Genomic DNA, 11948 nt, shown 5'->3' with positions numbered 1-11948 from the left:
TTTGACTTTCGACTCTGACACATTATATTCAAGCCTGACAGGAGCTTCGTGGCCAGTCTCAGCTCCACTCCGCCCCAAGCCCCATACCTGTCCTGTCTCCCCATAAGTAGAGCCAGGGAAAACCGGAAACTGTAGAGGGAAGTGGAGTGTCCCGGATGTCATTCAGGAGATCAGATCCAGAGCCACTGGCTCACAGTCTTAGAAGCATGCGTGTTTTTCTGCTCCTGTGGCCTCAGCTGCTCCCGGGCTCCTCAGGGAGGGAAGGGCTGAACTTCCGGCTTCCTCCACTGATGCCTCCAACCCCCACCCCAGTCACTGCTAACTAGCCTTGTGAGAGAGAAGGAGGTATTTTTGGGGGGGAGGGGTGGGTAGAGAATTGGGAACTCCCCCAGTCCCAGACTGAAAGAGAAAAGGCCAGGAAGAAAGTCTGCAGGTGAGAGTGACAGTTCCTGCCTTCATCACCTGGCAGGATGTGGACTTGCCTGCCTCACACAGCACCCAGAAACCATTTCTCCACTCTCCTGGTTCTTGTTTTTGGGGTAGTAGACCCAGATAATCCTGTCCAGAGTGTGCATGTGTGTGTGTGTCTGTGTGTGTGTATAGAGGGCAACGGACATTCAGACCCTCCAGATGAGGGGTTAGCAAATCCAAGGAAAGAGGAACTGGACAGGCCCACAGGTTGAGTGACTGGCTCATGGTCAACAGGGAGTTGATGGCAAAGCCAGCACTGTTGGGACTGGAGCCCATTCTGCCTCCCATTGTGGTGCTCTTCCCCTTGCATTGCAGTGGAATCAATCTTTCTTTCCTGTGTTTAGTAATTGAGCAAACATTTATTGAGCATCTACTATGTACCAGGCACAAGTCTTAAGTGGGAGCAGCAGACAGTTCATAAGGGAGCTCTCTGATGTGGGAAGCAATGGGTCTTAGGGGAACCTGAAAGAGAAGTCCCTGCCTTAACCTGGGGAGATCAGGAAGGGCTTCCTAGAGGAGGTGAGGCTTGAGCAGAGTCTAGAAGGCTGGTTAGGAGTTGACCTGCAGAGAACCAGGGAAAGTATTCAAGGCAGAGGAAGCAAGTGACATGCATGACACATTCTTGACACTTCACTAGCAAAGGGTGCTCTCAAGGTGAAGGGAAGAGTGGGGTCACAGGAGCATAGATTTGAGGCAGCCTAGCTAGGAAACAGCTGCAGTGCTCCAGGTGAGAAATGAGGGTTTGAAGTGGAACAGGTAAGGAGGCGGTGGCTGCAAGAGACAAATAGTGTTTAGGATTGAGAGTTCTTGGAGAGCAATTGGAGGTGGCTAGTGAGAGAGATGTGAGAGTTGGACTGTGAAGAAGGCTGAGTGCCAAAGAATTGATGCTTTTGAACTGTGGTGTTGGAGAAAACTCTTGAGAGTCCCTTGGACTGCAAGGAGATCCAACCAGTCCATTCTGAAGGAGATAAGCCCTGGGATTTCTTTGGAAGGAATGATGCTAAAACTGAAACTCCAGTACTTTGGCCACCTCATGGGAAGAGTTGACTCATTGGAAAAGACAATGATGCTGGGAGGGATTGGGGGCAGGAGGAGAAGGGGACGACAGAGGATGAGATGGCTGGATGGCATCACTGACTCGATGGACGTGAGTCTGAGTGAACTCCGGGAGCTGGTGATGGACAGGGAGGCCTGGTGTGCTGCGATTCATGGGGTCACAAAGTCGGACACGACTGAGCGACTGAACTGAACTGAACTGTGTGAGAGAGAGGGAGGCATGTGGATGACTGTGGGTGATGGTCTTCCCAGACATAGAGGAAGCAAGTGAAAAAACCAGGTTAGAGGCAGACATTAGTTTTGGACAAAGTGGTCACAAGCCTAAGTGGGAGCCGCAGACAGCTCCTCCTGTGGGAGGACATCCAAAAGGGAAAGAGCAGAAAACAGGCTCCGTCTGGGCTCCACAGAGAACTCCATCTGCAGTGCACCCTGGTATTTTCAATCAAAGGCAGGGATCATTAGCTTCAGTTTACAGATAAAACTCTGTGAGGTTAAGCAGTTTGACCATAGCTACACAGCCATCAAGCAAGGACTTGAACTGAGATCTTCAGATTTCAAGTTCTGTGCTGTCCATGACCTCCAAGTCTTGTGCTGATTCCCCTGGCCCAGGGTGCCCTGGTTTCTGCAAGGGGAGGGGTGCGGGGCAGGAAGAAGCAGGTGTCCGAGTATGTTTCTGTCTTCTCGCCGTGTGCCTTCTGCTTGAAATTGCATTCGCCCGGAACTTGCAGGCAGGGGCGTTTCTAGGTGGTTTGGAGATATTGAGCGATGAGGGGAGAGAGATTCTTGTCTCTTGGCAACCACCAACCCTCAACCATCACACAATAAGCATGTTGGTGGTTGTCAACACATGAGGATTTCAACGACCATGAAGTCGGTTCGGACTAGGCCCAGAGAGGCTGATGCTCCTACCGCAGCCACCTCAGGGACTCAGGAACTGAGATGCTGGGGACACCTCCTACCTCCCTCCTTGACCAGCTGCTTCTGTCTTTTCAGTAGTTTCTGCCCCAGAGTGAGCTGAGGTCAGAGAGGTTGAAGGTTTCCCTCATGCTAAAAAATGAGAGCTGAGTTGTGACCACCAGGACCTGGGAGCAGGCCAGAAGATGGGGTGGTTTCCAGCTCAGTAACCTCAAGAAAAAAATATTAGCCCCAGTAATCACATCAGCAGACAAGTGTGCCTTGGCTCCCTTCTAAATCAGGCCTTCCCTCCACTGTCTCTTTTTTAGTTGTTTTTTGGGTGTGTATATTTGTCTCCCTAACTAGATGGCAAGTTCCATAAGACCCGGACAGGGCCTGTTTTGTCTGCTTGGCATGTTTCTAATTCCTGACTCACATTTGTCAAATAAATGAATGAGTGCCCCCTGAAGATCCTACTGCTGGGCCTCACAGCAGAGGCAGCTCATGTCTGTTTACTGAATGTGCTCCAGTGAGCAGAAACAGTCACTTTCAATTCTGCAATTGATGGTGGGGGCAGGGTGCACTAAGAGGTTCCTTCCCTCTTCCCACCCTCCAACCCCTCCAGGAAACAGATGGTAAAAATGCTTTAAATATTGCTGCTTCCCCTAGCACATTTCTGAGCCTCTACCCTACCCCACCCCAGCGCAGCCCAGCCCATTTTTAACTAGGGCTGAAATGGAATCAGCCTAGATGGGCTTTGGTAGTCAATTCTCCTTCCATCTAACTCTGGGCACCACTCTGGGTGGGATGAAAATTCTGTATTTAGTGAACTTTTCCCTCTTCTGTCCACAAGCTACCCAGCCTTCCTCAGTCCTCTTTAACTTCCATTCCTAATCCTTTTTTAATACTCCAAACACCATTTCTCAGGCTGTAACTTAGCTTATAGCCCTTCAGTCCAAAAGCAACACATCCCCACTGTGCACCAGGCTCTGGGCTGATGGGGAGTGGGTGGTGGGGAATACACAGGTGAGAGAGACATGACCCCGCCCTCTAGGACTCACAGTTGATTGGAGAAAGCAGACAGGTCAGGTATCATCTCAGTGTAGAAAGGAAGCCCCATTTGACTGGAGAACCAGACCAGGGCTTGGGAAGAAGGTGGCTTATGTAGTGGGCACTTGAAGGGATTTAGGAACACACCTCTCTGAGAAGGTGAAAGGCGCTCAGATGGAGGAAACGCAGAAGCAAAATCATAGTTGGGCATGTGTAGACAAGAACCATGGATGCAGAGCATGGGGGATAACCCACAAAGGCGGGTGGGACATTGTTCTTGGGGGTTCTTCAATGTCAGGTGGGAAGATGGATCTGAATCCAGTGGGCAACAGGGAGCCATTGAAGGTTTATGAGCTGTGGAGTAACAGACTCTGAGCTGTGCTTGAGAAAGATTCATAGGGCTGTGAGGCAGATGCTCTAGGTAAAGGGGAGGCAGGAGGACCAGTTAAAAAGTTGTTCTCTTTGGGGAGAGGATCACTGATGGGCTGTAGGTGGGCAGTGGCAGTGGGCTGGAAGAAGCTGAATCTCTTGTGTGGTGATGGGTCTCTCTTAACTGCCCCCTCCGTCTGATGTTGGTTTGCTTTCTTCACATCTCCTTTTGTCTTCTGGTTTCCCCCAGTTTATGCAAAGAAGGAAATTCACACACAACAACAAGCAGTTCCCCACTTCCTCTGTCTCCTCCAGCCTGGTTCTCTCTTGGCCCGGGCTCTCCTTCGCTGCGTCTCAGGATCCTGGACCCCTTTGTAGGGTCTTCTTGGCTGAAGGCTCTCTCTTTGCTCCATCCCTATCTTCAGATGCCCACTCTTGGGAATCAGAAAACTATGTCCAAGCAGGTGGTTTGCCAGAAAATCATGGGAGCAGCACTGCTTTACTCCTAGGAGTTGCCCATCACCAAGGAGCCTGCAGAAGTTGCCCATCACCAAGGAGCCTAGCTGGACATCAAGCCCTCCCTAAGGGAGCTCACCCGAAGGAGGCCTAAAGGCCCACACTGATGTCACAGCTGGAGACCTGTTGAGGGTTGGAACATTCTCCCAGCTCAGAGAGGATCCATGAGCCCTCTCTGCATCACACAGCTAGTAGGTACAGAAGGTGGATAGCTTAGGGTTTTGCTTGTTTTGAGTTCCCCAGACACGGCACTTGGAGAAGCGAGAGCTGGCATCTAGTGTGGGGCCCTGTGCTAGGTTTCCTGATTTGCAGGGGAGACTAGTCCACCCAGAGAACTCAGGGGTTTCCTCAGGGTGAGGGGGAAGATGTAAATTCTGGACCCCGTTTTCCTTGCACCTCCAGGGCTATGGTAGCTCATTGTCCCTGTAAGGTCCATGGCGCCCTCCTGGGGCCAGAGTCCCAGGGGATTCCCAGGCCCCTTAGGGGACAGACTCGCGGGGCTTCAGGGACTTCATAGGTAAAGTTTGTGACAACCTTCCCCAGGGGTAGGGGCTCCAAGCATCTGGGCTCGACCTGGGCCCCCGAAGACCCCCCGAGTCCTAGCCCTGTCTGACTCGGGACGTTCCATGGGACAACTGATGGCCAAGTTGATGAGCATCTTCTGGGAACGGGGTAAGAGGCACATAAGTCATCCAAGTGACCACTTTGACCCAGCTCCCACCTGCTATCCGCCCCCTTTCCTCCCCCTCAACCTGTGGGGTGGTCTGGGAAGATGCGATGGGGCACGCTCAAATAATCCTGCGTGGGGGCTCCCTGCCTGCTCCGAAGTCTCCTCTGCCCCCTCCCGCCCACTCCTCGTCGGTCGCTCGCTTCGGTGCATCTTTGGGCGCCCCGCCCGGCGAGCCTCCTTCCTCGGGCTAAACGCGGTCGCCGGTTTCCTACGGTCGTGACTTCACGCTCAGCTCTTTCTTCAAACCCCTTCTCTTAACAAGAAGCCCTGGGTTCCCCGGACCTTTTGCACAATCATTTTTCTGGAAATGTGGAGAGGGGACAGTGGGGTTCAGCTCTCATTTCCGCTGTTCCGAGGTGGCTCAGGGGTCCCGTCCCGGTGGGAAAGAAATCTGTCCTGTTGGTTTCTTGTGTGGAGAGGGGGCTCGGGAGCAGAAGTAGTACCGTGAGCCGAGGTCCCCCAGCCTGCTGGGAACACATGTCTCCTTCCTTGGAGGCTGGTGGGGCACACAATCCCTTGGTCATCGGGTTTGGCCCTGACCCTGCCCTTCCCCCGGATGCTTCCAGAGCACAAGGTTATCATCGTGGGACTGGACAATGCAGGGAAGACCACCATTCTCTACCAGTTGTAAGAGACTCTCAGATTCTGAGGGGGCTGGGCCTTCCTACTAGACTGACAGGCATTTGGACCAATCACCGGAGCCCTTTCCTGGGTCTCTGGTAGCCGGGAGAACAGATAGGCGGAACGCTAGTGTGACCTTCCTGGTACAGGAGTCCCTCGGTTCAGTGGCTTCTCCATCAGGTATTCGAATCCTGCTCGGTATGAGCAACCCCACTGCTCCCCGCCATCTACCCGCGGTCCCTGCCAAAGCCGGTTGTGAGCGTAAAGCTGTCCAAACCTGACCGATGATCGCCTTCTTCGCTCCCCCTAGCGTCAGGTCTCCGCAAACTCCGGCATCCCAGCCTTGTGTCTTCATTTTTCCTCCCCCTTTCAGTCCCTTTTCAGACTGGAGAAGGAAATGGCAACCCACTCCAGTATTCTTGCCTGGAAAATCCCATGGACGGAGGAGCCTGGTAGCTACAGTCCATGGGGTCGCAAAGAGTCGGACACGACTGAACGACTTCACTCACTCACTTTCAGACCCAAAAGGGAGGGCCGGCTTTGGGTCTGGTTGGACTGTATAGGTCCTGGTCTAGCAGAGCCTGGCACGTGTGCGTTTCCCGATATTCACTCTCTGGATGGCATCTCTCCTGTTTGGAACTTCCTGAGTATTTACTTAGGAAAATTCTCCCTGAAAAAGTATAATTTTTCCTGAAGAAAAGAGAAATTCAAACAACATGAGCATATATATATAGTAAAGTTCCCTCTCACCCCTAACTCCCAGTTTTATGTCCCAGGTTTTCCAGAGGTATTTCCTACATATAAAAACATGTGTTTGTTTGTTTGTTTTTCTAACTCACTTTAAACAAAGCCCCTCTCTGAAGGCCCTCACTTATGTCTGTCTCCTTTTTTCAATCCCTTGCTACTTGAACTGTGGTCCACACACTGGCAGCATTGACATCAGCTGAAAGTGTTAGAAATGCAAAATGTTGGGCCCCAGTCTAGACCCTCTGGATCAGAATCTGCCGTTTAGCAAGACTGAGCTGCATATTAAAGTTGGGGGAGACTGTTCTAATGAGTCTCCCCTCTCTGGGGTCCAAGTCAAGCAGGACTTGATCTCCCTCCTGTCTGCATTCCCTCATCCCCAGCAGAAGCTCTGTCAACCTGGGCTGAGATGCTCTGAGTTTGATTCAGCCTGACTTAACAGTGGACTGGCCTGAATGGTTGGTGCCCTCTCCTACCTCCCTAGCCTGACAAATGAGGTGGTCCATACATGTCCCACCATGGGTAGTAACGTGGAGGAGATTGTTCTGCAAAAGACCCACTTCCTCATGTGGGACATAGGAGCACAGGAGTCTCTGAGCTCCACCTGGAACACGTACTACTCCAACACTGAGGTAGGAGGCTGCCTGGGCTGGAGGAGCTGTGTGATATTAGCCAGTCACTTAACCTCTCTGAGCCTTGATTCCCCTATTGTGAGATGGAAACTGTAATAACGACCTCTCTGGGACTGCCCTAGCGGTCCAGCGTTTAAGACTCTGTGCTTCTATTGCAGGGGGTATGGGTTTGATCCCTGGTTGGGGAACTAAGAGCCCACATGCCGTGCAACTTGACCAAAGAATTTTTTTTTAAATGATCTCATGAGTTGTGAAAATTAAATGATTAAACAAGAGCTAATTCAGATGTGTTGAATACTTAATGCAGCACAATGCCTGTTAAAATTTTTGAATACTTCCTGGCAGCTTTGTCTGCTTGCTGGCAGCTTTCTGTTTGATGCATCAGATGGGGTAAGCTCTTTGTCTCTGGGGGCCTTACTTTCTCACTCTGGCAGCAGCAGAATCCAGTGGTTTCATTCCTGGAGTGAGAGCTGATTTCAAGCTCCAGCGCTACCACTCTTAGGCTGTATGGCTGAGGGCAAGATCACCACATCACCTCACCGACCTTCAGTCTCCTAGTTTGTAAAAGCGGATAGTAACAGTTCCAGTTCCGCAAGGTTGTGGCGAGACCCAAGTGGAGTCACAATGCCCAGGACTTGGCATAACCTCTGGCACACAATCAGAAGTTGTGCTCTGTCCACCCTGGGTCTGGATAAAAAGGGAATTCAAATGGGACTAGGGCAGTGAGGTCTTGAGACTGGACAGTTTGTTTTCTGTGGGGCTCACATCAAGGCAGAGTAAAGTGGGAGGAGACACATTCATGGGATGAATGAATGTGTGTGTCATCACTCACAACTTCCCTCTGCTGGCCAGTTCATCATCCTTGTGATTGACAGCACAGACCGGGACCGGCTGCTGACCACTCGAGAGGAGCTGTATAAGATGCTGGCCCATGAGGTAAGCTCCCTGCAGTTGGGAGAGGACCCAGGGCACTAGCTACTAGCTGTGTGACCTCAGTCTAGTCACACAGCTTCTTGAGCATCATTACTGATGTCCCAGTCTCTGAGCACCTCTATCCTAGCAGCTTGGGCAGGGCAAGATTATTCCAGATGAAGGGCAATAAGGCCTTCAGCACAACTGATCACAGAATTCAGAGTTGCAAGTGCCAGTCCTGACCTCACTTGTCACTCACTGTGGTGGGACCCCACACGAGTTACTGTGCTTCTCTAATTCCCAATTTCCCCAAGTACAATGTAAGTGGGACAGGTCATCAATTCCCTCCTCCTGGGATCGTTGTAAGGACTCTATGAGCTGGTTGCGGGCCCTCCATGAACTGTTGGTATCGTTTCATGTGGTTGTTACTGTTGGGCAGGGCCTCCATCCTTGCCCACCTGGGCATGGGGCTGTCTTGCTGGGAAAGCAGGAGAGCTTGAGAGGGCTCATGGGGCAGTGGGAAGGGAGGCTGGGTCCTGGCAGGCTGACTGGGGCTGGGTTCCTCTGTCCACAGGCTCTACGCGATGCGCCCATCCTCATCTTTGCCAATAAGCAGGACATGAAGGACTCCATGACCATCGTGGAGATCTCCAGTTCCTCACCCTAGTGCCATCAAAGACCACCCGTGGCACATACAGGGCCGCTGTGCCCTCACCGGGGAAGGGTTAGTGGCTGTCCTACCTGGACCTTCAGGGCCTGTCCCAACCAGCTGATCATCAGAAACTTCTCTCGTCTCTCTCCTGTCAGAATCTGACTCATAGCATCCCTTAGCATCTGGGTCAGGAGAGCTGAACACCTACCCACAGTTAAGATGCTGTTTGTAAGCAGTGAGCAAGACAGTGTCTCTGTTCTCCAAGGGCTTGTTCTACTGGGGAGAGAGGTGACGCGCCAAACACAAACATTTTCGGTACTGAGAAATGCTATGAAGAAAGTGAAATTTAATAACAAGGATGGGTTTGCTAGAGCTCTGGTGGTCAGGGGCCATGTCTACTAGGAGGTGACTTCAGAACTGAGACCTGAGTGAAGAGACAACCATGGGAAGACCTGGGGGGCAAGCCTTCCAGGCAGAAATCACTGACTCTGACCTTGAGTTTCCCTATCTGTAAAGAAAGCTGTTTCCTCCCAGTGTTTCTATAGAGAATAAATGATATCATTCAATTAACATTCACTGGGAACCTACAGCTGTTCCTCCATATCCATGGATTTCACATCCTCAGATTTAACTAACTGTAGATTGGAAATATTCAGAAAAAAAAAAAGCCAGAAAATTCCAGAAAGTGAAAATTGAATTTATCGTGTGCTAGCAATGATTTACACAGCATTTATATTATATTTACCACTTTTTACATATCATTTACAATATATTAGGTATTATAAGTAATCTAGAGTTGATTTAAAGTACTGATTTAAATCAGTGACTAGGTTATATGCAAATATATGCTACTTTATACAAGGGGCTTGAATGTCTGAGAATTTTGATGTCTGCAGGGGTCCTGGAACCCTGGAACTCCATGGATACAGAGAAACGACTGTACTTTGTGCCAGGTACTGTTCTAGGCACCTGAGAAAAAGTAGTGAACAAAACAGATAGAAATCCCTGCTCTCACGGAGCTTACTTTCCAGGAGGGGAGAAAGAGACACTGAACAATAAAAATAAGAAAAATGTACAGTAAGTTAAAAAGTGATGTGTGAAGGGGAAACATCAATAGGAAAGGGAAGTTGGATGTGTGTTAGGGAGAATGTTGCAATTTTAGATAATGTGTCCAGGGAGGGGCTGCTGAGAAGAGAGCTGCTAATTAAACATCTGAGAATGTGAAGGAGCTAGGTCATGGTCACACAGAAAGGTTCTTGAATCAGGCCTGGAGAATCCCCTGTCCTCTTCCCTCTCAAGTGGAGTCACAGTGGGTTTGGGGCTTGGATGCCCAGTTGAAGAAGGGGAGACTTTAGGCAGGCCAACCCAAGGAACCACGTATTTCTGGCCATGTCCTTCTAACTCCTGGGTCAGGAGGAGCCCCCTACCCCCGTCTCCAACCCATATTCAGTTCAATTCAATCAGCATTTCCTAGGTAACCCTCATGTGCCATGCACTGTGCCAAGTGATACAGACATGACCAAGACCCCATTCTTGCTTGGAGTTGCTCACAGTCTAATGAAAGAACTTGCTTATGGAGCCTCTTCGCAGGCCTTTGAAGCCACCCTGGCACTGACCTAATGATGGAGTGGGTGGAAAGGTGGCATTGGAGGCTTGCCCAAAGACATTGCTAAGGTGGGTCTCCAGGCCTCTTTGTCCAAGAAGTCCTCCCCAACTCCCAAACATCCAGAGGTCTCTGTACATCTCCTTTCTAAACGTTATCACAGTATGTAGTTATACAATTATTTTTTTGACCATTTGTTTAATATCTATCTCCTCTGCTAGACTGCAAGCCCTAGAGGGCATGTCTATTTTTTCACCAGTAACCCCTAGCATAATACCCATTGCACAGTTCATTTATGTTTGTTAACTGAATGCAAAACTGGATATAAATTTGGGCGTTCCAGCAGTCAGCTCTGGGCAGGGCTGGGGGTTGGGAAGGCCATCAGCCTCATGGGATATGCTGATCTTTGCCCTGTTCTTCCCTCTCCCAGGCTGCCTGCCGGGCTGCAGTGGATGCAGTCTCAGGCCACTGCCAGTTGATGTCCCAGCCTGAGGCCAACCAGAAACTTGGAGGGTTTTGCATGGACTATGTGGGTAGAAAACCGAAGTGACTATTATTTTTCTATGACGCTGTAGTGACCAGGGGCATCTATGGATGGTGAGATTGCCACTGTCCACCCAACCCCCCCACTGAGGAGCTAGATGGAGCACCCTGAGTTGCTGCAGACAGGACAGCAGAAAAGCTGCCCTTCACTCCATGGAAGCAGGCATCCTTCTTAGAGACACCAGGGGAGCTGTTGGATGTGTTGGGGGATCAGGAAGTGGAGCCCCCTCCCTCAGCCCTCAGCCTCTCTGTAGGAAAAATGGAGGGCCGAGTAAGAGACCCCTGGAATTGTTCTTTATTTCCTAGACCTCTACCCCAACCCTTTAACCCCCACTCCAGCTTTCCGGCCCCTTAGCCATCTTTGTCCCATACGCTTCAGTCAAAGGAGATGCTAGGAAGGTGAAGAGGCTGGCTCAGGGGTTGCTCAGTCGTGTCCAACTCTTTGCAACCCCATGGACTGTAGCCTACCAGGCTCCTCCCTCCATGGGATTCTCCAGGAAAGAGTACTGGAGCGGATTGCCATTTCCCTCTCCAGGGGATCTTCCCGACCTGGGTCTCCCTCATTCCAGGCAGAGGCTTTAACTTCTGAACCACCAGGGAAGGGGGGCAGAGCCAAAGCCTGAGAGGGGAGAGGGTGGAGGACTGGACGTTCCAGCCAGAGACGGGTCCTCACACTGCAGGGGGTTCCACTCCTTCCCCACCTTCCCATTCCCTCTGAGACGCTGGGTCTGACCACAGCTTTTGAGCTTTAAGCTACCCCTTCACTCCCAGTATCCTTCCAGTGTGAATCCCACTCCTCCCAATACCCCAGATTCCTACAGCATTTGTTTATCTTGTCTTTTTGTAGTGATTTTTTTCCCACACCGTAGTAGGAATTTTATGAAGGTATAATAAATGCCATTGAAAACTGCTCATCTTTTATTTCTGCCTGCTCCTTTGGCTGCACCTCAAAACTGACTCTCTGGCAGGGGAAATCCATCTATGAAGTGGAAAGGGGCTGCCTTAGGGTCTATATGGGGACTGGCTCTTCGGTCCTGGGCTCTATAGCCCTCTGCCAGGTGACTAACACCGGGTTTGCCAGCACTCAGAGCTCTGGGCTCTGCCTGGGCCTAGGGGAAGGAGGGGAGTAGGGGACTTTAGGGGTTGGAAAAGCCC

General features: G+C 50.9%; 1 protein-coding gene across 1 annotated transcript; it reads left to right on the top strand.

Moving 5' to 3' along the window:
- The first annotated feature begins 2963 nt into the window (after positions 1-2963).
- Positions 2964-11712, top strand: ARL5C (ADP ribosylation factor like GTPase 5C). Its single transcript, XM_061391637.1, is given in 4 exon segments — positions 2964-8019; positions 8570-8658; positions 8660-8719; positions 10681-11712. Coding segments are annotated over 4 exon segments (330 nt in total). The 5' UTR covers positions 2964-7887; the 3' UTR covers positions 10730-11712.
- The last annotated feature ends 236 nt before the right edge of the window (positions 11713-11948 follow it).

This window comes from Bos javanicus, chromosome 19 (genome assembly GCF_032452875.1).
Source record: "Bos javanicus breed banteng chromosome 19, ARS-OSU_banteng_1.0, whole genome shotgun sequence".
Taxonomy (NCBI): Eukaryota; Metazoa; Chordata; class Mammalia; order Artiodactyla; family Bovidae; genus Bos; species Bos javanicus.
The sequence above is the reverse complement of the archived record's forward strand: the minus strand, read 5'-3'. Positions and strand labels throughout refer to the sequence as shown.